At 41.7% G+C, this 24,500-nt stretch overlaps 1 protein-coding gene across 1 annotated transcript; it reads left to right on the plus strand.

The window, feature by feature from the left end:
* The first annotated feature begins 14,316 nt into the window (after positions 1 to 14,316).
* On the plus strand, positions 14,317 to 23,707 carry A4GNT (alpha-1,4-N-acetylglucosaminyltransferase). Its single transcript, XM_022582579.2, has 2 exons — positions 14,317 to 15,660; positions 18,847 to 23,707. The coding sequence occupies exons 1-2, from the start codon at positions 15,250 to 15,252 to the stop codon at positions 19,459 to 19,461; spliced, it is 1,026 nt and encodes a 341-aa protein (XP_022438287.1). The 5' UTR covers positions 14,317 to 15,249; the 3' UTR covers positions 19,462 to 23,707.
* The last annotated feature ends 793 nt before the right edge of the window (positions 23,708 to 24,500 follow it).

Raw genomic sequence — 24,500 nt, forward strand, 5'->3', positions numbered from 1 at the left:
GGTGAGCACAGGAGCTATTTCTGGTCCTGTGTGAGTGCCACACACTCTTCCTCTAATCCCTTCTGGTGGTTCTTTCCTCAGTCTTGGATTGTTACCTCACACACCTGCTCTGATTATTACTCTGCTGAATTCTCAAGCATAACCCTCTGTAGGTCTCTGAATTTTTGCTCTGTGATTCTCTTTTCTCTAGTACTCTGCTTACCTCAATCTTCCAGGACTCTCAGCTCTGTCTTTTCAATGCAAAATATGGGTTCTACCTTGGCTCCCATTCCCTGCACTGAGGCTAGAAATCCTCATGTGGCAGGAAGCTGAGTTAACTACAGGGCTTACCTTGTTTGTTTCCCATCAATCAGGGCTGACTGTCCTTTATTGCCTGATGCTCAGTGTTTTGAAAAACCATTGTTTCACTTATTTTGTCTATTCTTTGTTTGTTTCAGGTGAGAGGATAAACCTGGTCCCTTTATTCTGCCTCTGGAAGTAGAATTCCTTATCCTGTACAATGTTGATTGTTCCATTTCTATCAGTATCTCCTCAGTGTGAGGCTCTGTGTTGGAGAGAAGCTCACAGAGCTATTCCAGCCCCTTCAGATTTTACTGGGAGCCCCTCACTCTCATCCACTATTATACTGGACAAAACCCCTCCCACTTTCGGTGTGGCCACACTTTCCAGTAAATATCTGTTGGATACTTTGAGTTTCTTCTCCTCTGAGGTTTGACTGATTCTCTCTGCTTTCTCTAGCATAGAAACTGAAACCATGGAGTTCTTGGGGCTATTTGTGGTCTGTCACCATCCACTTGTATTTTGGGATTTATGGGGATAACTTGTCACATAGTTTTGTTGTAAATGTTGTCTGTGGGATTTTGGTTTTACAATTTAGTTGTTCTGCCTGTTTTTACATGGGGATTTGGATTTAAATTATACACTGCTGCTGTTATCATTTTCCCAGAATCCTGCTGAAATCTCTCAAGAGAAATTTGTGTTCTTATCATGTCATATACTTCTTTTGGACTGTCATTTTCACTAATAGTTTGTGGTCTTTTCCTCCTAAATAATTTAAATTCTTCTTCAAATTCTTTCTCCCCTAAAGGTGTGGCTGCTTGCTTCTTTTTCTCCTCCTCCACCCCCTCCTCTTCCTTTTCTCTTTCATTTCTTCCAAGAATATGTTCCATTCAGTCACAGCTTTTTGCCTGTTTCTTAACTCTTTATTTCTATCAATTTATTCTAGGGACAAGTGTTTCACCATCGCTATTCCAGCTATTCTGTGCTGCTAGTACAGCTGCTCCAAAGGCATGTGGGGAAATCAGAAAAAGGAGCAGTTCTTCAATACCTACCACAGAATAAGACATACAAAAAAGCCAACGGAATTTAAGAAGTACAGTTATAGGAACAGAAAAATAGACCAGTGGAACAAAAGAGAAAACTCAAAGACAGATGTGCATATATATATGGGGACATACATATGGCGACTTGCTATATGATAGCGCTGGCATCACCACCCAATGGAGAAAGCATGAACTATTCTGTAGATGATGTTGGAGAAACTAGTTCACTACAGGGAGAAAAAGAAAAAATCAATCTTTATATCTTACCATGTACAAATGTACACTCCAGATGAACGAATAAACAAGGTGAACTATGAAATTATAAAGAAAAAAAGAAAAAATGTGGGAGAATATCTTTGTGACTTAGGAGTATGGAAAGTCTTCTTCAATAGGATCTCCAGGGACTTCCCTGGTAGTCCAGTGGTAAAGAATCTGCCTGACAATGCAGGGGACACAGGTTCGATCCCTGGTTGGGGAACTAGGATCCCACATGCCATGGGGCAACTAGGCCTGCGTGCCACAACTACTGAGCTCGTGTGCCTCAATGAGAGAGCCCATGTGCCGCAAACTACAGAGCCCATGCACTCTGGAACCCCCGTGCCACAACTACAGAGCCCATGTGCCTTGGAGCCTGCATGCCACAACTAGAGAGAAGACTGTGTGCCACAATGAAGAGCCCGTGTGCCGCAATGAAAGATCCCACGTGCCTCAACGAAGATCCTGTGTGCTGCAAATAAGACCCAATGCAGCCAAAAAATAAAATAAATAAATAAATAATAAATCTTAAAAAAAATGGGATCCCCAAAATGTAAATCATTCAACAAAATAACTGTTGTACTTATTGCATCAAAATGAAAATATCTGTTAAATAGAGGACATCAAAGACAAATTAATCCAGATGATATGTTGGGAAATGATAATTGCAATGTTTAGGACCAACACAAGACTAATATCTAGATTCTACAAGGGATTTGTAGATTTATAAGAAGAAGGCAGAGAACCCAACAGACAAATGAGCCAAGCATATGAAAAAGCAATTTACAGAAGAGGAAAACAAACAGCTAACTTATATGTGAAGAGATGCTCAAACTCATTAGTTATCAGAGAAGTGCAAGTTAAAGCAACAGTGAGATATCTCACAGGAACGTTGGTGTACTGATGACAATCTAGCAATTGGTTACCAGCCCAGAACTGGCATGATGGGCACCTGAATAGAATGGATATGGTAGCAAAGATGGAGGCCATGTATTGTCCAATATTATAAACTCCCACTTCCCAAGATTGATCTAACTTGTCAGCAATAGAGATCAACACTGAGTACTTGGTATGGCACTATTTCTTGAGGAGACCAACTGGCAACTTGGTGCCCAGTCGGTTGACTACATCAAGCCCCTGATGATGAAAGCTTCATTGTCACAGGAATGAATATTCCAAGTATGAGTTTGCCTTTCCTGCCTGCAAAGCCTCAGTTACAACACTATTTGGGGTTATGGAATGCTTGATCTACAGGCATGGAATCTCACATAGCATAGCATTTGGCCAGGGACTTGCTTTACAGTTAGGGAGGTGCAGGGGTGAGCCCATGGGATCTACTGGTTGTATCACATTTTGCACCATCCAGAGGCAGCTTTCGGAAAGACATTCTTAAAGGTGCAGCTGAAGTGCTAGCTTGGGGAAAATATTCTGAAAGAATTGGGTGCTATCCTTCAGGACACAGTATATTCATATCAATTCAGAGACCTGTGTATGGTGCTGTGTTCCCAATAGAAAGAGTAGATGGGTCTGGGAATCAAGGGTTATAAATAGGAGTAGCCCCACTGACCTATTGGAGGATTTTGTGCTTCTGTCCCTGTAACTCTGCACTCTTCAGTATTATAGGTTCTGATCTCAAATAAAGCAGATTCTTGCCAGGTGATACTGCAAGGGTCTTACAAATTGCTGCAGGGCACATTGGACTTCTTGTGCCAGGGACCAGCAAGTAAAGGGGACAGTTTCACTGGTAAAGGTAATTGATCCTGATCAGCAGAAGGAGGTCAGGCTGCTTTTACATAACGGTAGCAGGGAGGAATATGAACTGAACCCAGGAGATCCAATCTGGGGCCTCCTGGTATTCCTTGGCCCCATGATAACTGAACAGACATGTGCAGCAATGCTGACCTAAGGAGGAGTATGACTATCAAGGGTTCAGGCACTTCAGGGAGGTAAGTTGCACAACCAGCTAAGCTACCAACACCTGATGAGGTAACCTCTGAGGGTGAAAGGAATTCAGAATGAATTTTGGAGGACGGAGAGGATGAGTTGCAGCCCTGAGATCAAATTCAACTACAGTGACAGGGGCTGTAGTTCATTCCTCTAACCTCCTTCTTGTTAGTTTCCCCTCAGTAAGAGAGGTCCATGGGAACCATGGAAGCACTGCTCCCCAAAGCTATCTGGAAAAGTAGATCTGTGCAGCTCAAGGGGTGAACTGTGGCAGCCATGAGACTGTGCCTCATGGCTCTCCAACCAGAGGGAGCATAAGTGACCAATGGCTCCAGCTACTGCACTATGAAATCCATCACTGAGCTGTGCCAAGACCACTCCTCCCACAGGCTTCTCCCAGCAGTCACTGTGTGTAGCAAGAATACTGAGGTAGACTCGTTCCTGGGAGACACAAGACTCCTCTAGTGGCTGACTTTGGTTTGAGGACTCTCTGATGACTTTGCTAAGCCTTCCTTAGACAAGAACAGCCTTGGGCAAGGCAGTCTAGGACACTTCCACCCAAGCTTCTCTCAGACTTGCCCTGTCATTTGACAGCTGTCCCAGCCTTATACAGCTCCCTTCTTATGTTTTCTCACACTGGCATTTCTCCTAACAAAATCCTTGCACAGTTAATCTCATCTTGGGGTCTGCTTCTTGAAGGACCTGAATCAACTTGGGATCCACCCCTGCCCCCAGTAGGGTGGTGATGGTCACTGAGCAGAGGGGAATCACTGCCTCACACTTGGCTCTGGCCCTACTCCCTCCATCTCCTGCCCCACCTCCTACCAAGGTGATAGCTGCCAGCTCACATTGAGGAAAAATGTGACTCCTGTTCACATCAAATCTAGCTGTCCCACCAAAGGCACTGGGCACATGCAGACTGCATAAGGATGCTCCCACATAAGGATACCCCTTCAAGACTGCAACAGGTAACTGTTTCACCTAAATTCATAGAGACAGAGTAAGTTAAGCAAAATGAAAAGACAGAGGAACTGCTCTCAATTGAAAGAGCAAGAGAAAACCCCTGAAAAAATAATGAGACAGAAATAAACAATTTATCAGATAAAGAATTCAAAGCATTAGTAATAAGAAAGCTAACTGATTTATGGAAAAGAATAGATGGAAACAGTGAGAATCAAGGAACTGGAAAATATAAAAAAGAATGAGCCAGAACTGAAGAACACAATAACTGAAGTGAAAAACACACTTGGACTGAGAACAGTCCAAGAGATGTCTAGGATAACATCAAGTGTACCAACATTCGCATTATAGGGGTCCCAGAAGGAAAAGCGAGAGAGAGAAGGGGGTCAAAAATGTATTTGAGGAAATTATGGCTGAAACCTTCTCAAACTTCAAGAAGGAAACAGGCATCCAGGTATCATAGGAAGCACAGAGTGTCCCAAACAAGATGAATCCAAACAGACCCACACCAACAAAATCATAATTAAAATGACAAAAGTTAAAGAGATAATTCTAAAGGCAGCAAGAGAAAAACAGAGCCATATTCACGGGGATCCCCAGAAGGCTATCAGCTGATTTCTCTGTAGAAACTTTGCAGGCAGAAGGAAGTGGCATCGTATATTTAAAGTGCTGAAAGGGAAAAACATGCAACCTAGGATACCCTACTCAGCAAGTTTATCATGAGAATGGAAAAAGAGACAGCTTCTCAGACAAACCAAAACTAAAAGAGTTGATCAATACTAAACCTACCCTAAAATAAATGTTAAAGGGTCTTCTGTAAGTGGAAAAGAAGTAAGAAGCAATAAGAAAGGGAAAATCCCACTAGGAAAGGCAAATACATAGTTAGGACTGAGGCTCAACCACTTAAATGAGCCAGTATGAAGATTAAAAGACAAAAAATTATAAAGGCAACTATAACTACAATAAGCAGTTAAGGGATAAATGAGAAGATGTAAAATATGACATCAAAAACACAAAATGTGGGGGAGGGGAGTAAAAAGGTAGGTCTTTTAGAATGTGGTTGAACTTAAATGACTATCAGTTTAAAACAAATAGATATAGTTATAGGTAAACATACACAAACCCCATGATAACCACAAATCAAAAATGTACAATAGATACACAAAAGCTAAAAGGAGAGAAACACAAGCATACTGCTAAAGAAAATCATCAAACCACGAGGGAAGAAAGAAAGAAAGAAAGAAACAAAAAAGACATGAATAGAGTAGAACTACAAAAACAACCAGAAATCAAGCAATAAAATGGTAATAAGTACATACTTATTAATAATTACTTTAAATGTCAATGGACTCGATGCTCCAATCAAAAGATATAGAGTGGCTAATTGGATAAAAAAGCAAAACTCTTCTACATGCTGCCTTCTAAAGACTCACTTCAGAGCTAAAGACACACATAGACTGAAAGTGAAGAGATGGAAAAAGCTATTTCATGCAAACAGAAATGACAAGAAGGCCGGGGTAGGAATACTCACATCAGACAAAATAGAATTTAAAACAGAGGCTATAACAAAAGACAAAGGAGGGCATTATATAATGATAAAGGGTCAATATAAGAAGCAGATATTACACTCATTAACATATGTGCATCTAATATAGGAGCACCTAAATATATAAAACAAATACTAGCAGACATAAAGGTGGAAATTGACAATAATACAATAATAGTAGGGAACTCTACCACCCCACTTATATCAATGGACAGATCATCCAGAAATAAAATCAATAAAGCAACGGTGGTCTTAAATGACACAACAGACCAGTTGGACTTAATAGAAAAGATCAATGAAACCAAGAGCTGGTTTTTTGAAAAGATAAACAAAATTGATAAACCTTTGGCCAAACTTATCAAGAAGAAAAGAGAGAGGACCAAAATAAGTAAAATAAGAGGTGAAAGAACAAAAATAACAATTGATTCCACAGAGATACAAAAAATCATAAGAGAATACTTTGAACAGTTATATGGCAACACATTGAACAACCTAGAAGAAATGGACAAATTTCTAGAAAAATACAACTGCCAAGAAGAAACAGACACTTTGAACAGACTGACCACTAGCAGTGAAATTGAATTTGTAATCAAAAGAACTCCCAGCTAACTAAAGTCCAGGACTGGATGGCTTCACAGGTAAATTCTACCAAACACATAAAGAAGACCTAATACCTATCCTTCTCAAACTATTCCAAAAATTAGAAGAGGATGGAACACTCCCAAATTCATTCTACAACACCACCATAACCTTGATACCAAAACCAAAGATATTACAAAAAAGGAAAATTACAGGGCAATATTGCTGATGAATATAGATGCCAAAATTGCCAAAAAATATGAGCAAAGCAAATCCAACAATAAATAAAAAGGATCATACATCATGATCAAGTGGGATTTGCTCAGGGGATGCAAGGATGGTTCAATATTTCCAAATCAATCAATGTGATAACCATATTAGCAAAAGGAAGGATAAAAATCACATTATCATCTCAACAGATGCAGAAAAAGCATTTGACAAAATTCAACATCCATCCATGATGAGAACTCTCACCTAAGGTGAAAAAGAGGGAACATATCATAACATAATAAAGGCCAAATCCACAGCTAATATCATACTCAATGCTGAAAAACTGAAAGCCTTTCCTTTAAAATCTGGAACAAACAAGGATTCCCACTCTTGCCACTTTTCTATTTAATGTAGTACTGGAAGTCCTAGCCACAGCAATCAGACAAGAAAAAAAAAAAGCATCCAAATTGGAAGAGAAGTAAAACTGTCACTGTTTGCAGATGACATGATACTATATATAGGAAACCCAAAAGTCTCCATGACACTTTTCATAGAACTAGAACAAATAATCCTAAAATTTATATGAAACCACAAAAGACCATGAATTGAAAAAGCAATCTTGAGAAAAAGGAACAAAGCTCGTGGTATCATGGGCCCTGATTTCAGACTATATGATAAAGCTACAGTAATCAAAACAGCATTGTACTGGCACAAAAACAGATTAAATGGATTAGAATAGAGAGTTCAGAAATAAACCCACACACCTATGGTCAATTAATCTACAACAATGGAGGCAAGAGTATACAGTGGAGAAAACACAGTCTCCTCAATAAGTTGTGTTGGGAAAACTGGACAGCTACACATGAAAGAATGAGATTAGAACATTTCCTCATACCATATACAAAAATAAACTCAAAATGGACTAAAGACCTAAATGTAAGACATGAAACCATAACACTTCTAGAAGAGAGCATAGGCAGAACACTCTTTGACATAAATTGTAGCAATATTTTTTGGGATCTGTCTCCTAAGGCAAAAAAATAAATAAAAGCAAAAATAAACAGGACCTAATTAAACTTGGAAGCTTTTGCACAGCAAAGGAAACCACTGAGAAAACAAAAAGACAGCCTACTAAATGGGATAAAATATTTGCAAATGTTATGATCAAGAAGGAGTTAACATCCAAAGTCTATGAACAGCTCATAGAACTCAATATCAAAAAACAAATACCCCGATTAAAAAATGGCCAGAAGACCTGAATAAATATTTTTCCAAAGAAGATATACAGATTGCTAACAGGCACATGAAAATATGTTAAATATTGCCAGTAGAGAAATGCACATCAAAACCACAATGAAACATTACCTCACACCTGTCAGAATGGCTAACATGAAAAAGTCTACAAATAACAAATGTTGGTGAGGATGTGGAAAAAAGGGAACCCCTGCACACTGTTGGTGGGAATGTAAACTGGTGTAGCCACTGTGGAAAACAGTATGGAGGTTCCTCAAAAAAATAAAAATAGAACTACCATGCGACCCAGAAATTTCACTCCTGGATATATATATCTGAAAAAAACTAAAACACTCAAAAAGATACATGCATCCCAATGCTCATAGCAGCATTATTTACAAGAGCTAACATATGGGAGTAACCTATGTCCATCAGCAGATTAATGAATAAAGAAGATGTGAGATACACACACACACACACACACACACACACACAATGAAATATTACTCATCCATAAAAAGAATGAAATTCCGCAGCATTTGCACCAATGTGGATGGACCTACAGAATATTATGCCTAGTGAAATAAGTCAGAGAAAGACAAATACTGTATGATATTGTTTATATGTGGAATCTGAAAAATAAAACAAATGAATGTATATAACAAAACAGAAACAGACTCACAGATATAGAGAACAAAGAAGTGGTTACCAGTGAGGGTGAGAGAAGGGAGGAGGGGCAAGATAGGGGTAGGGGATTAAGAGGTACAAATTACTATGTATAACATTGATAAGGAACAAGGATATATTGTACAGCAGAGGGAAATATAGCTATTATTTTATAATAACTTTAAATGGAATATAATCTATAAAATATTGAATCGCTATGCTGTACACCTGAAACTAATGTAATATTGTAAATCAATTATACTTCAATTAAGAAGAGGATTAAAGAAAAGAGAATGACTCCGTGATTTCTGACTTGAGTAGTGGGTGCATGGTGATTGTCAGGCACTGAGATAAGGGAGACCAAGGATCTCCATTTAAATAGAAAAGGTATAACAAGAGGACAGATTGTGGGGTGTGCAGAAGGACAAGAGGAGGAGAAGGCAGAGAGGTCTCAGGTAAGGAGGATGCTTCCACCTATTATGGGTTTCTGTTGCAGATGAATTTGCCCTTTCCCCACTGGAGGCCTGGTCTCAGTTCTCCAAACCTTAAAGAGCAGCTCCAACTGCAAAAACAGATTCTCAGGAAAGCATATGGATGGAGATCAGAGAGAAGAAGCTTACTGTGAGGTTTCTGTCTCAGTCAGCTTGGGCTGCTATACAAAATACTTCAGACTGGTGGCTTCATCAACAGACCCTTACTCCTCCCAGTTCTGGAGGCTGGGAAGTCCAAGATAAAGGTACAGATTGGGTTCCTGGTGAGGACCCTCTTCCTGGATCGTAGACAGTTACCTTCTTGCTGGGTCTTCCCTTGCACTTTCCTTGTGCTCATGGGGAGAGGGATCTGTTTTCCTCTTCTTATAAGGATCCCACCCTCATGATCTCATCTAAGGCTGATGGCTTCTGAAAGGCCCTACCCCCAAATACCATCACATTGGGGGTTAGGGCTTTAACATAGGAATTTTGGTGATGGTACGGGTTGGGGGGTAGGGCCACAAACATTCAGTCCATAACAGTTTCTTTCAGCCAGAATGGGAAGTGCTCAATCTCGTGGCCACTCAGTCTTTATAAAGGTACCCGTGTCATGTGGACACTTGGTGTAGGTGGCTCCAAGATGTTCCCAATTCCTTACAGGAAGAAGAAATTAAGCACTGACTTATAAAAGTTAATAGCAAAGCCCCTTTGAACAGCCTTCCATGAGACTGGTTGCACTGACTTCTGTGGGCTTCTTGCAGACCCTGTTCTTCAAGCTGGAAGAGTGGTGTCTGAGGCACAACTGATTCACTGAGAACAATTATTTCCCCTTATCTCCCTGCCCTTCTCCCCAACCCCTTTTTTATCTGCAAGTAAATTTAAAAAGGGAGGGGAATTACATGTGTGAATCGAGTAATACCCAGAATAAACCCAGAAGCATATTCTTGGTGGCTATATAAGGTTTTGTAAGCAGAAGCATGTTTGATTAGTGTGGCTGTGTGGAGAACAAAAACCATTATCTCCAGAAACACAAGGCTAGAAGCATTTTTTCTTGGAAATGCAGAATAGTTTAAAATATTGCCACGGGACAAGGAGATTTTACTCTGGCATGAATTCACTGAGTTTTAGTAAAAAAAAAATTTTTTTTTCCAGATTTGATGTTGATAATGTCACTCCTCAATGTGTCCCAAGGGTTAGGCTATGGATTCTTTCTCGGTCTGCAGTGAACTGCCTCTGTCCAGCGGTCTCCTCTCTTGTCATGGAAACCCAACACTCCAGTCTCTGTTTCTGCGTCAGAAGAGTGGTGAAAGGAATTGGCAACGTTGATAAGCTATTACTCTCTGTGTATTCGTTTTGCCCTGTGAACGGCTGAATGCTTTAACAAGCTTATCAGTCCCACTTATTTAACAAATGTTAAAAACCGGAACTGTGGTTCCAACAGCTCCAAAGAAAACAGGACAAGGGTTGTAAACTTGAACATTTCCTTCTTGCAGTAAATTGGAGTTCAAAGAAGCTACAGAATTGAGTGGTAGGCATTTCACGTGTAATTGTAGGCAACAAAAATTTATTGTTAAAAATTCCTTTAATGTTTCCTTCTTGACACAGTGTGTCCTTTATAGCAGAGGGAGTCTAGATCCAAACACTGAACTATTTCCAGCTGAGGTTATCAGAGGTTATCTGCAGAGCCAACGAGTGCTGAGATCTCTGCTGGTTCCTTGATTTTCTTCCCGGTACTGCCTTTTCTCTGTACTTTCTTCAAACACCCAAAGAACAGCATTGTAAAATACAATAGAAAGAACAATGGATTCAGAATTTTTTCCCATCCTGTTCATTTATTTGGGGCTACACCAATCCATGTTTCCTAAGGTCTCATCACTCAGCAACAATTACCAAGGCTCCATAATCCATTGGATTGACCAAGTCTGGCTTACGTTGCAATGTAGGAAGTAAGAGCTCTCTCACAGGAGACCTAAACTCTAGGAAAGCAGATAATAGCTGGATGCACGTGTGACTGTCACCAGTGTATTCAGACCCATCCATTGCTTAAAGGTAAATAGCTCTGGGTACATCTCTACTCAGATATCTGTACTGAGGTTCCTAGGGGTTGCTTGGCTGGTTGAAGAAGGCCTGAGATTGTATGGTGACGATATCTGTGGGAATTTTAAACATAATTAAAAGGAGGGTCAAAGAGCAGGGACCTTCCTCAGGGGATATGTAGGAGAAGCTGTGGATAAATGGCGTCCAGGGTAAAGGTACTGATGAAATCTATGGCTTCAGGGTCCAGGGTCTCCTGAAACGTATCCTTGAGCCTCTAGGGATCTGTGGAGTCCAGGTTAGGAGCTGCTGCTGTGCCATCTGCCTGCACAGACAGAAAGCTAGTGTGGTACAGGCCAGAGAAGGCAGAAGAGGGAGCAGATGGAAGGGAAGGCGGTTCTGCTCTGAACACGAGAGGGAAGGCTGAAAGGATCCAGGGTCCCTGGGACGTTCCTGGTAGAGTGCCTCAGATGACAGGAGGCCTCCTTGGAAAGAGTCAGCAAGGACATCAGGCTGTGACCCAGAAAGATCCCAGGCACCAGAGGCTGACTGCCGACTTCTGCACACATCTCAACAATTCTCACACGGGGCTGAGGATTTCCTTCTCAGCTATTCACTGGGAAACAGACTTCATTCATCTGAAAGCAACAATGACTTAATGTTTGTCATCAGGGAGTCCAGGCCATCTACAGTAATAGTATTCTATTTTTATCCTTGGTGGAAAGTGGGAGTTGCTTCTTTGGCTTATAGAGCCCTTTCATCCTCACAATGAGCCTGAGGTCAGCACTGTACAGAGGAGCTGAGGCTCTGGGCAGTTTCAGGACTTGCTCTGGTACTCTTGGTTACAGTGCGTAGAGGCATGACTCCAAGCTCATTGCTCTTTTCATCATACCCTCTACTTGGTTCTTGGTCAGACAGGTCCTACTTTTTGTGTTTAGTATTTCACTGCATCGCTAATGCTCACTTTCATCCCTGTGACAAAGATCACCAACTACTTCCCTGCTTTCTGCCTCGACCACTTGTTTGATGGTGTTGGCTATCTTGCAAGCAGCTAGAAGGCACCAGGATCTGTGACCCACCTGAAATGTGGGCACTAGGAACGTATCACTCCCACAAATGGAGTCCTCTGGTTACCCCAGAGTGCGGCCCAGGAGCTCTGCTTCCTCTGCCCCTCCATAAGGAAAGAACGACTAATCTATCCAGTGCCAGGGAACTTTTGCAAAGATGCCAAGGTACCCTGACCCTAGAAATGACAAGGTCCAGGAAGAAATTCAGCTCCAAAAGGAATAGGAGTGTGTGGAGACCCAAAGAGCTGTTCCTGGAGAACCTCAGGCACATAGAAAATGAGAAGCCACTGACAAGTGGGACAGCTTTACTTCCCTTGATGTAGGAGCTGCTATATCAGGATCCAAAGTCTGCTTTGAAGGGAACCTCCCTGTTCACACCAGAGCATTCTGTGGATACCTGTTCACGGCTGAGAGAAGGCTCTGGATGAAGACAGAGCAGAGGGTGGCTCGCAAGAGGATTACTAAGCGTGCCTGTCAGGGGTGATAGGGACCAGACCACAGGAGAGTCACACTATCTTGAGAAATGTGGGGATTACCACATCAGTGGAGTGTGGTGACGCCGACCTCGTGAGACGGGGAGGAAGCTCACATCCCACAGGGGGGACTTCTCGGCAAAGGGAAGCCACCGAAACTGAAATCGGGGAATCAATTCTCGTTCCAGATCACCAGGCCCTTGGACTGCTGGGGTTTCTACATTACCTACTTATTTGTGGAGATGGATTTTCTTTTCATTCAACAAAATCTTCTGTTTGCAAAGCTTGGACCAAGTTACAGGGTTGCCTGGTGAAGGAACTTCCCCAAGTCTCTGCCCATGATTTTGACTGAGGCCAAACTGTTTAGGTGCACACTTTGTTGGCGCCAGGATTGTGCTACTATACAGTTTTCTTCAGGTGGAATTGTTGCCTTGTAACCCTCCTGATAGGCCCACAAACCAGCAGGATTAGTGTGTAGGTCACCTGAAAAATCATGTGAACCCCTTACAATATGCAAGCCTCTGTGTTTAGGGCAACTTAGCAAAGGGAGGAGCTTCCTGGGAACTTCCTGTGTTTGGCATAATCTTCTGCCAATCATTTACTTCCTTCAGCACTGTTGAATTGAAGGTTAGGTGATGATTTATCAGAAAGTGTAGCAGGAAAAAACTTGTCATCATTGCTAAGACAGCAGCTATTGGCTAACTACATGTTTCTGGCTAGAAGGTAAGCTCTGATTTACTGGATTTGTATTTTCTGAAAGAGTTACATGTCAAGCAAAAAATAGACTACTGATGAATGGAGATCTCTGCTGTCCTGGAGTTGGCCGGAGTTAGAGCTTATGGTGAAGGAGAGGGTGGTACTGCAGGTAACTGCTCAGAGCCTGAGCTTTGGGGACAGGCAGACCCTAGTTAAAGTCATGGCTCCGCTAACTGTGTGATCTTGGCAAGTTATTTAACCTTCAGTTTGCTTCTTCTTAGTTCTATTAGTTTTTTGGTAAGTTATCTTGGATTTTCTAGGTAGGCAATCATATTTTCTACAACTAGTGATATTTTTGTCTTTTCCTAATATTCATAGTAGAAACTCTTTTCTCTTGTTTCACTGCATTGGTTAGACTTAGCAGAATGACGGTGAAAGTTAACAGTGATAATGGACATCCACGTCATATTCCTGGTCTTAATGGGGATATTTCAAATGCTTCACATTAAAGATGATCATTGCTATATGTTCTGGTAGACATTGTCAGCTTAAGAAAGTTTCCTTGTGCTTTTTAAAAAGCATGAATGGATGTCAAATTTTAGCATGCTGTTGTTAGCATCTACTGAGCCAAAATGATCATACAGCTTTTCTTCTTTAATCTGTGGAAATAATGCATTTCATTAATAGTTTTCCTATTAATTCATTATTTTCCTATTACAAATCATCCTTACATTCCTCAAATAAAACCTAATCAATGCACCTTTCTTTTTAACATTGCTGGATTTGATTTGATCATATTTTATTTAGAATTTAAAAAATCAAAACTTATAATTATTAGAGAAATGCAAATCAAAACCACAATGACATATCACCTTTCATCTGTCAGAATGGCTAGCATCAAAAAGTCTACAAATAACAAATGTTGGCGAGGAGGTAGAGAATAGGGAACCCTCATACACTGTTGGTGGGAATGTAAATTGGTGCAGCCACTATGGAAAACAGTATGGAGGTTCCTGAAAAAACTAAAAATATAACAGAAGTACCATATGATCCAGCAATTCCACTCCTTGGTATATAACCAAAGAAAACAAAAACACTAATTTGAAAAGATACATGCACCCCAATGTACATAGCAGCACTATTTACAACAGGCAAGATACGGAAGCAAGCCAAGTGTCCATCAAAAGATGAATGGATAAAGAAGATGCGGTATATACATATGTATATACAATGGAATTATTACTCAGCCATGAAAATAATGAAATTCTGCCATTTGCAGCAATGTGGATGGACCTAGAGAATATTATACTTACTAAAATAAGTCAGACAGAGAAAGATAAATACTGTATGATATCACTTACATGCGGAATGTAAAAAATAATACAAATGAACAACACCAAAACAGACTCAAAGGTAGAGAAAACAAACTAGTGGTGACCAAAGGGGAGAGGGAAGGGGCCAGGGGGCAAACAGGGGTAGAGGATTAAGAAATATGAACTATACTAGGTATAAAATTGACAAGCAACAAGGATATATTGTTTAGCCAGGGAATTATAGCCATTATTTTGTAAGAATTTTTAATGAAATATAATCTGTAAAAATACTGAATCACTATGCTATACACCTGAAAGTAATCTCATATTATAAATCAACTATATTTCAATTAAAAAATCTAAGCTTGAAAGTGATATTCAGGTATCGTCTTCTTGTGTGCTATCTTTCTCAGGTTTCGTGACCATCATTTTTAATTCATAGTGTTGATTTTAGGGAGCAGGACAGGAGAGAGGGGTGGACATGCTTATGAAGCTTCAGCTCTCCCTGTCGGTCATTCTGCTGCTTGCCTGTGGCTTCCTCTACAAGTTCACCCTGAAGTCCAGCTGCCTCTTCCCCCACCTGCCTCCCTACAAGTCCCAGCAGGGGCTGGAAGCCCTCCTGGGCCGTGGGCGCAGCATCGTGTTCCTAGAGACCTCAGAGAGAATGGAGCTATCCCCGCTGATCTCCTGTGCTGTGGAGTCTGCGGCCAAGGTCTACGCTGAGCAGCCTGTGCTGTTACTTATGAAAGGGCTCAACAATTCCATGCAGCTGCCCCCAAACTCCACTTCCCCAGCCCTTTCCCTCCTCTCGGCAATAGACAATGTTTTCCTCTTCCCTTTGGATATGAAAAGCCTGTTTGAAGACACACCGTTGTTTTCGTGGTACACTCAAGTAAGTGTTCAGAGCATCTCAGAATGTCGGTGTTGGGAAGGACCATAGAAAATGGGTCCAATCTAGCCATTTTATAGATGGGTAGACTGAGGGTAAGGCTAGATTGTCAGAGATAGGCTAGAACCCAGATCTTTTGACTCTTGCCTGGTCTTCATTCTACGGTGTTGAGTCCTGATTCAAGGAAACAGGAGAGGCTTGATTTAGGCTTATCTTTACCCTGCTGCCTTTTGCTTTCACCTTATTTCTTAGGATTTCTTGAGACTATTCTTAACTGAATGAGTTTCTACATCTTTTCTAGGTGTATAGACCATTCATTTTTCACTGACAACTTTAAACCCATCTATGTTAAACTTTTTTGCACCTAAGGGGGGAAATAAGGCAATATTTAACTGGAAAATGATGTAAATAGAAAATTCATGAAAGATCAGGTGGGTGCTGCTGTATGAGATTGGGTTACATTGAGATATGATCAAGAAACTCCTGGAGCTCTTAGGAATTTTGTATGAAACTCCCTCTACCTTTCCCTTTAAAGGACACTTGCGGTGGCATTTAGGGCCCATGATGATCCAGGATAACCTCAGCTCAAGATCCTTAATTTCTTTTTTTTTTTTGGCCACACCGTGTGGCATGTGGGATCTTACTTCCCCGACCAGGGATCGAACCCACGCCCCCTGTGGTGGAAGCACGGGCCTCCAGGGAAGTCCCAAGATCCTTAATTTAATCACATTGGCAAAGATCTTTTTCCTATAGGAGGTAATATTTACAGGTTTCAGGAATTAGGACCACTGAGTGGCTGTTATTCAGCCTACTACAGTATTTGTGTAAAAAAAGAGAAAACTCCTGTCCCACCCTCTCTCATTCACCTGGGGACTGGGTGGGCTGTCCTGGGTGGGGGACACACTTGCACCTTGGGGGAGTCGGGCTGTGGTATCTTCTGCTCCAGTTAGGCTACAATAGGATAGCTGGCGGCCAGCTGTTAGGATGGCCTAGCGTGCCATCACTTGCTGGTGACCACTGGATTTGCTGCACTGATTTGGGCAACTGTAGTAGCCCTTGAAGATGCCCAGGGATGAGTACTGAGGGGGTGGGGAGGGAATGAGCAAACAGAATCCTAATCCCCTTTCTGGTGCTCACCTCTGGGGGAGCCTTGTGTTTTACATTGATGTTAGTCCAATGCCCACATCAAGGTAGGCTTCCTTCCTTCTGTGCGGCTTTTGATATCTGGATCTGTTCACTAATAATCGCCAATTTGCCAAAGAATCAACTTTACTTATTTTTACTGAAAGTAAGTGGGTCTCTCTGGAGTCAGACTGCCTGGGTTAAAATCTAACCTCTGCCTCTCTTACCTTGCACAAATGACTGAACTTCTTGGTCTTTCCTATTAATTTTTCACTTGAAAAATAGGACTAATAATAGTACCTATTTCTGAGGATTTGTGTAGATTATAAGAGATCAGAACAGTTATTGATAAATTTTTTTTGAATTTTTGAATTATATTTATTTTTTTATACAGCAGGTTCTTATTAGTTATCCATTTTATACATATTAGTGTATACATGTCAATCCCAATCTCCCAATTCATCCCACCACCACAGTTATTGATAAATTTTAGCTATTTTTTTATTATTCATGAGGTTTTCAGCAATTGTATACAACATAACGACGTTAATAGCTCAGGTGAAGATTTCTTCAAAGTCTTAGCGGACTTGCTTTCGTTTGGCTTTATAGTAGAATTTAAAAAATGTTTCTTTTGTCAAAAGCCAAGGGTCATTGTTTAATCTTTTAATCAACATATTTAAATTCAGAAAAATCTACTGTGTTTTCTGTATTCAAAATTTTAGCATTCCATTTGGGAACACTGGCATTTATAATGGTTTATTTTTATTCGTTTCAAAGTCAATTTCTGTTTTGTTCACATTTCAGCCTTTTCAGTTATCCTTGACTCCTCTGTCTCCGGCTCCATATCCAATCCAGCAGCACATCCTGACCGGCTTTATCTTTACCGTGTGCCCAGAATGTGACCACTTCTCTCATCTCCTTTATCGTCACCCTGGTCTAAACCACCATCATCTCCTGCCTGGATTGTTTCAACAGCTTCCTAACTTGCCTCTTTGCTTCTGCCCTTGCCCCCTGCCCCCATCTATTTTCTACACTGCACCCAGTGTGACCCCTTTTAGACTAATTCAGATCACACCACTCCTTTCTTTCAAACCTTCCAAATCATTTCAGTCTTTACCCCAGCCTACGGGATCCTCCCTCACTTCCGCCCCTGTCCCCGCTCTGATCTGGTTTCCTACCCTTCTCCCTTCACTACTCTGCACTGCTGTTTTCCAGTTCCTGTACATAGTGAGCGTGCTCCTGCCCCAGGGCCCTTGCACTTGCTGTTTCCTCTACCTAGAGCCCTCTTCTCGGAGATAGCAGCATGGTTCATCCACCCACTTCATCCAATGTTCTGCTCGAACACAAGATAAGATAGTGCTGTATCCTGCCCCCTTCATAGCCCCCTCGCCTGACTTTTTTTCCTTCATATTCCTTATGAACACCCAACATATGATATATTTATTTGTTTGTTGTCTATCTCCTGCCAGTAAAGATTTTTATCTGTTTGTTCACTGCTGTATCCTTAGCAGCTTAGAGCTTGGCGAATAGCAAGTAGGCCTTCAATGAATACTATTAAAGGAATTAATTAGTGGATGAAGGCATGGATGCATTTTAAGATTCTTTTATCAATTTCTCAAAGAGCATAGCTATTAATCTATCTTATATTTTCATATTTATTTTTTTTTCTTTATCAGTTCTCAGCACTTTTAGGACTTACCAAAAAATTCTTCCTTCACAGTTTTATATTTGTGGTTAATTTCCATCCTGCTGAAAGTGACTCATAGGGTTCATTGTGAAATCCCTTCTGGGTTTCATCTTTCTACTGCTTTTTTCAAAAAACAATTTCACGAAATCTTTAAAAGCTGCTAAAACCTTCCCATGGATACTGATTGCTGTACACTTTTCACTTAAAGGCAACTTTTTTGGGTGGAGGTAATTTTGGTACATTTGTAATATTGGGCTTTTGGCAAATAGAGTTTTGGGAAGTTGGCTTGCTTCCTGCTCAGCTACCCTGTGCCTGGCCTCCTGCTGTGACACCCCACCCTCTTCCCCTGCCTGGGGGCTGATTTGCACCTGTTCCTGCAGATCAACAGCAGCGCAGAGAGATACTGGCTCCACGTCAGTTCAGATGCATCCCGCCTGGCCTTCATCTGGAAGTACGGCGGTGTCTACATGGATACTGATGTCATCTCCATCAGACCCATCCCCGAGGACAACTTTCTGGCTGCGCAGACATCTCAGTTCTCCAGTAATGGGGTGTTTGGATTCCTCCCCCACCACCCTTTCCTGTGGCAGTGCATGGAAAACTTTGTGGAAAATTACAATTCAGATATTTGGGGCCACCAGGGTCCCGAATTGATGACAAGGATTTTGAGAGTATGGTGCAAACTCAGAGACTTCCAGGAGGTGAGCGACCTCAAGTGTTTAAATTTCTCCTTCTTACACCCCCAAAGATTTTATCCCATCTCCTATGTAGCATGGAGGCGCTACTATGAAGCCTGGGACACAGAGCCGAGCTTCAACGACTCCTACGCACTGCATCTGTGGAACTACATGAACCAGGAAGGGAGGGCTGTGGTCAGAGGAAGCAACACGCTGGTGGAAAATCTCTACCGTAAGCACTGTCCCAAGTCTTATAGGGACCTGCTTCAAGGTCCAGAGAGCTCGGTGACTGGGGAGCGGGGCCCAGGTAACAAATAGAGCCAATGTTGGGTCGTTGGTGCTACATCGTGGAACTGGCCACTTCCTGGAGTGCCAGGCTTTCACCTGATCTCCACTTCCCCTAGGTGTGCGGACGCTCACCCACAAATCAGTTACAGTTACAATTTTCCACATCATTCCACCAAAAAACTATTAGAACTAGTAAAGGAATTCAGTAAAGTGACAGTCAATACGCAAAAAACAGCTGCATTTCTAACCACTAATAATGAACCATCAAAAAGAAAAAGAAAACAATCCGAATGACATCTGCATCAAAAAGAACAAAACACCTAGGAATAAGTTTAACCAAGGATGTGAAAGGCCTGCACATTGAAAACTTTAGGACATTGATGAAGAAATTGAAGAAGATACAAGGAAATAGAAAGATATCACATGCTCATGGGTTGGAAGGATGAATATTGTTAAAATGTCCATTCTACCCAGAGCAATGTACACACTGAAAGCAATCCCTACCAAAATTCCAATGGCATATTTCTCAGAAATAGAGCAAAGGATCCTAATATTTGTGTGGAACAACAAAGGACCAGGAATAGACAAAGCGATTCTCAGAAAGGAGAACAGGCTGGTGGCATCTCGCTCCCTGACCTCAAACAATATTACAAAGCTACAGTAACCAAAACAGTTGTGTGGTCCTGGCACAAAAACAGACACACGGACCAGATGAACAGAACAGAGAGCTCAGAAATAAATCTACACGGGTGTGATCAGTTTATTTACGACAAAAGGGCCAAGAACATACAACAGGGAAAGGGCAGTCCCCTCAATAAACAGCACCAGGAAAGCTGGACACCACACACCAAAGAACCACACTGGACACAGTCTACACTGCACACAACAGGGACTAAAACCCCACAGTTTTCTACATCAAGACCTTTCTCTCCTGGGTCCTCTGAAGAGGGATCCGCCCAGCCCCCAGCAGTCAGTCGTACACAGGAAGTTTCTCCCCACTTTTCCTCACTTCTCTTCACTTTTTTCCTCACCGTTCTCTCCCAGTGGGACCTCCCTGGGACGGTCCTGAGAAAACTGTGCTCCTGTCCTCATGGATGCAGCCCAGTGTTGTCCTCAAGCTGAAACCCCAGCGGGTTCTAAGGAGACTGAGCACTGACAGCTACGTTGCCGTCCCTGTCCGGAAGCCAAAGTCCTACAGGTGCCGGAGGAGGTGGAGCTCCTGGTAGCTGAGCGAGGATGAAACTCTCACGTGCTCCGTGTCATAGAGGCGGGATCAGCGCCTCCTGCTGGCAGGGGTGGGGACGTGCAGGTAGCGCATGTCAGTAAGAGTGGGCTTTCTGTGAGTATAATAGAAAAATCCCAAAGAAGACCGTTGACGTAGAAGTATAGAAGTTCATTTCTCTCTCACGTAAAAGTAGTCTGAAAGCAGGCAGATCAGGGCGGGTATGGTCACTGCAGTCATCAGGGACCTAGGCTTCTTCCATCTTTCTGTTTGCCATCCTGCCCATGGTCCATATGGCAGCTTGATCTCCAGCCCATCATTTCTGCATTTCAGGCAGCAGGACGAAGGAAAGAGGAAAGGTGCACTTCCCTTATTTTATGAAGACTTCCTGCGAGTACCATATAACACTTCCTCTTACATCTCATTGACCAGAATGCAGCTGCAGGAGAGGCTGGGACATTCAAGAAGGAAGAGAAAATGGGTGTTAGGATAGGCAGCTAATGGTTTTGCTACGTGTTATATTTACTTTTGTAAGGTTAATTACAGGATCTGTTAGAGAACTGGCTGGGGAAAAAAGAGACTTGATTTCTAGTCCTGAATTTGATACTCATTAAAACATTCAGTCAGTAATATTAATTGAGTCCCTTCCGTGTGCCAAGCACTGATTTAGATGCTGCTGGATCAAGCAGACAAGGTTCTGTCTAAATCAGCTTGGGCTGCAATAACAAAGTACTATTCACCAGGTGGTTTATAAACAACAATAATTTATTTGTCACAGTTCTGGAGGCTGGAAGTCCAAGATCAGGTTGGCAGCATGGTTGGGTTCTAGTGAGGATCCACTTCTGAGTGGCAGATGGCACACTTCTTGTTGAATCCTCATATGGTGGAAAGCGGCAAGAAAGCTCTCTGGGGTCGCTTTTATAGGGGAACTAATCCCATTCATGAGGGTTCCACCCTCACGTCCTAAACCTCCTAAAGGCCCCACTTCCTAATATCATCACTTTGGGGGTAGGACTTCAACATCTGAATTTGGGGGGGGACACAAACATTCAGTCCATTGCAGGTCCCTAGTACTTACATCTTAATAACTGGCCACATCCCGCCTGGGATAGTGTCCTCTGCTCCCCAGGGTGTCTGCTATTCCCTACTCTACCCCAGTTGGCTTATAAAAGCAAATTACAAATTCGAATTTTAAAAACTGCTGGCCCTTCTACAGTCACATAAAAGTTTACCTCCTCTTTCTAGGAGGTATGAGAATTAATATTTCTTCTACAGATACTCATCAACCAAGATTTTCTAGAACTTTCTTTTTGGTAGCTGCTTTAACGGAAACATAAGTTTATATTTTTCTCCATATATAAAATTATGATGCTTTTTCAAATGACATCCACCCATCCCCTTTCATTCTGATATTTCCCCCTTTGAGAATCACTGTTCTGACTGTCTCATTAAAAACTACCTGCAAGTCATGTCTCCTGCCCCAGCTTTATTTATTCCCAGCTACTTGCTCTGGATTCTTAGGTCCAGCCTGACCCCAGAGTGAGACTTTGAGGCCTGCTGCTACTCCCCATGGCTGCCCTCTGACCTGTGTCCCCAGAACCCCTGCTGGGTTTCAGCTCACCTGAGTCTCTCCACAGGTGAGGCTTCCTAGGGCTAGCCCTCTGAGGGAGGAGCAGGGTCACACACGCTGGATCTAATTTCCACATCTGGAGAATGCATGACAAATGGTCCTCCAACTAACATTCCCAGTCCCTAGGGTTTGGAAGGGTTTAATTAGAAACATTTTCAATATTTCAAAAATATATGAACTGTTTTATGATGAGACCAAATAAGTCAACCTGAATGTCACATTTCTTTATGCTGGGGTGTGATTATATGAATTCACTGTGGCAATATTGATAATTTGACATTTGTAGGGAGTTTTACATGGCAGCAAAATGTTTCTGATTAATAAAATGTGGGGAATAAGTTAATAATGTATTACTTAATAAATGCAGTTTGTTAAGTAGAAAAGAATATTTCAAAACTTGGTGGTGCTGGGAAAAAATGCATAGACTAAAACGTATATGATTAAAAAAAATAAGCACTAGAGATGTAATGTACAACATGATGACTATAACTAACACTGCTGTGTGATATATAGGACAGTTGTTAAGAGAATAAATCCTAGGGCTTCCCTGGTGGTGCAGTGGTTGAGAGTCTGCCTGCCGATGCAGGGGACACGGGTTCGTGTCCCGGTCCGGGAAGATCCCACATGCCGCGGAGCGGCTGGGCCCGTGAGCCATGGCCGCTGAGACTGCGCGTCCGGAGCCTGTGCTCCACAACGGGAGAGGCCACGACAGTGAGAGGCCTGAGTACTGCAAGAAAAAAACCAACCAACCAAACAAAAAAAACAGAGAATAAATCCTAGGATTTCTCATCACAAGGAGAAATATTTTTTCCTCTTTCTCTTTCTTTTTACTGTATCTATATGAGAATATGGATGCTAGCTGAAGCTACTGTGGCTGTCATTTCACAATATATGTAAATCATGCTGTATACCTTAAACTTATACAGTGATGTATGACAATCATTTCTCAATAAAGCTGGAAAGAAAACATGGTGGTGAGGGGGGTATTGGGCAAAGTAAAAAGAGTAGTGAGTGGTAAGAAGCGTGGGATTCCAGATGATCCTGGATTCCTTCTGGCCTTCGGTGAGTCTAAGCCACACGTTTACATCATGATACATTTTGAATATAGGCCATTCTGGTGTTTTCCCCTGTGTTAATTTTTTTCCAAATCCGACACTCATTCTTAGAATTTCAAACAGTAAGATTGTACAGAGGAAAAGGTGAAAGTCTCTCTTGTACCACTGTCAAGTTTGGTATGTCTCTCACTTTTCTCTGCATATATATCCACGCTATTTGTAAAAAGTCTTGGCCACAGGCTTCCAAGTATCCACCACTATCGCCTCATCTGCCCTAGCTCTTTCCCGCCAGGACCCCCATAATGCAGCAACTAAAGGGTGAAGATGGTGACTTCCCTGGCAGTCCAGTGGTTACAACTCCACACTCCCAATGCAGAGGGCATGAGTTCAATCCCTGGCTGGGGAAGATCCTGCATGCCGCACAGCCAAAAAAAAAAGAATATGTTAAAGCGTGAAGACCAGCCCCAGCGTGCTAGTCCCTGTGTCAGCCTAGTGGTTAAATATTTTGAATATCACCCCTGAATTTCTCATATGTATAGTTTAAAAAAACATAAATGGATTCATATAATACAGATTATTATGTCAGTTGTTTTTAATTTAACAATACATTTGTCTTGGACACCTTTTTTTCATTAACATACCAAGATATATTCTTCGTAAGGGCTGCAGAGTGTTTCATTGTAGGATATATCATAATCTATTTACTTAAACCCCAATTGGTGAACATTTAAATTGATTCTAATTTTAATCGTACGAGAAATACTGTAGTCCTGATTACCACATTTTGGGGACTTTAAATTGTGATATGTGCTGCAAAATTGTTTTCAAAGTGCCTGTTTGAAATTGCTCATTTTCCCATCCTTCACCAGTGCCAAAACGCTACTTAATTTTAGCCAATATTATTGTTTAAAAATATCTCTAATTGTTATGTTACTTTTGGTGAGGTTGAGTGTTTCACATGTTCAATTGATATATTTTTTTATTCTGTGTCTTGCCTAATCTTTTGTTCACTTTTCTATGGGATTGTTTTTCAATTTCTTAGTGACTTAACTAGTCTTTGTACATCAAGGACACAAACAGTTTACTATTTTGTCGCAATTTGTGCAGTCTATCTCAGCCCTCCCCACCTAGTGTTTGTTTCAAGACTCAGAGAGTGGGTCCT

Source organism: Delphinapterus leucas, chromosome 4, assembly GCF_059928025.1.
Source record: "Delphinapterus leucas isolate spDelLeu-1000000601 "Yukka" chromosome 4, BTC_Dleu_Yukka2, whole genome shotgun sequence".
In the NCBI taxonomy this organism is placed as follows: domain Eukaryota; kingdom Metazoa; phylum Chordata; class Mammalia; order Artiodactyla; family Monodontidae; genus Delphinapterus; species Delphinapterus leucas.

What these genes read in the sequence shown, in the direction of transcription:
- A4GNT (XM_022582579.2), top strand. Translation starts at nt 15,250, where the DNA reads ATGCTTATGAAGCTTCAGCTCTCCCTGTCGGTCATTCTGCTGCTTGCC. An exon ending in TGTTTTCGTGGTACACTCAA is followed by an intron (nt 15,661 to 18,846) that starts GTAAGTGTTCAG and finishes CTGTTCCTGCAG; the next exon opens with ATCAACAGCAGCGCAGAGAG.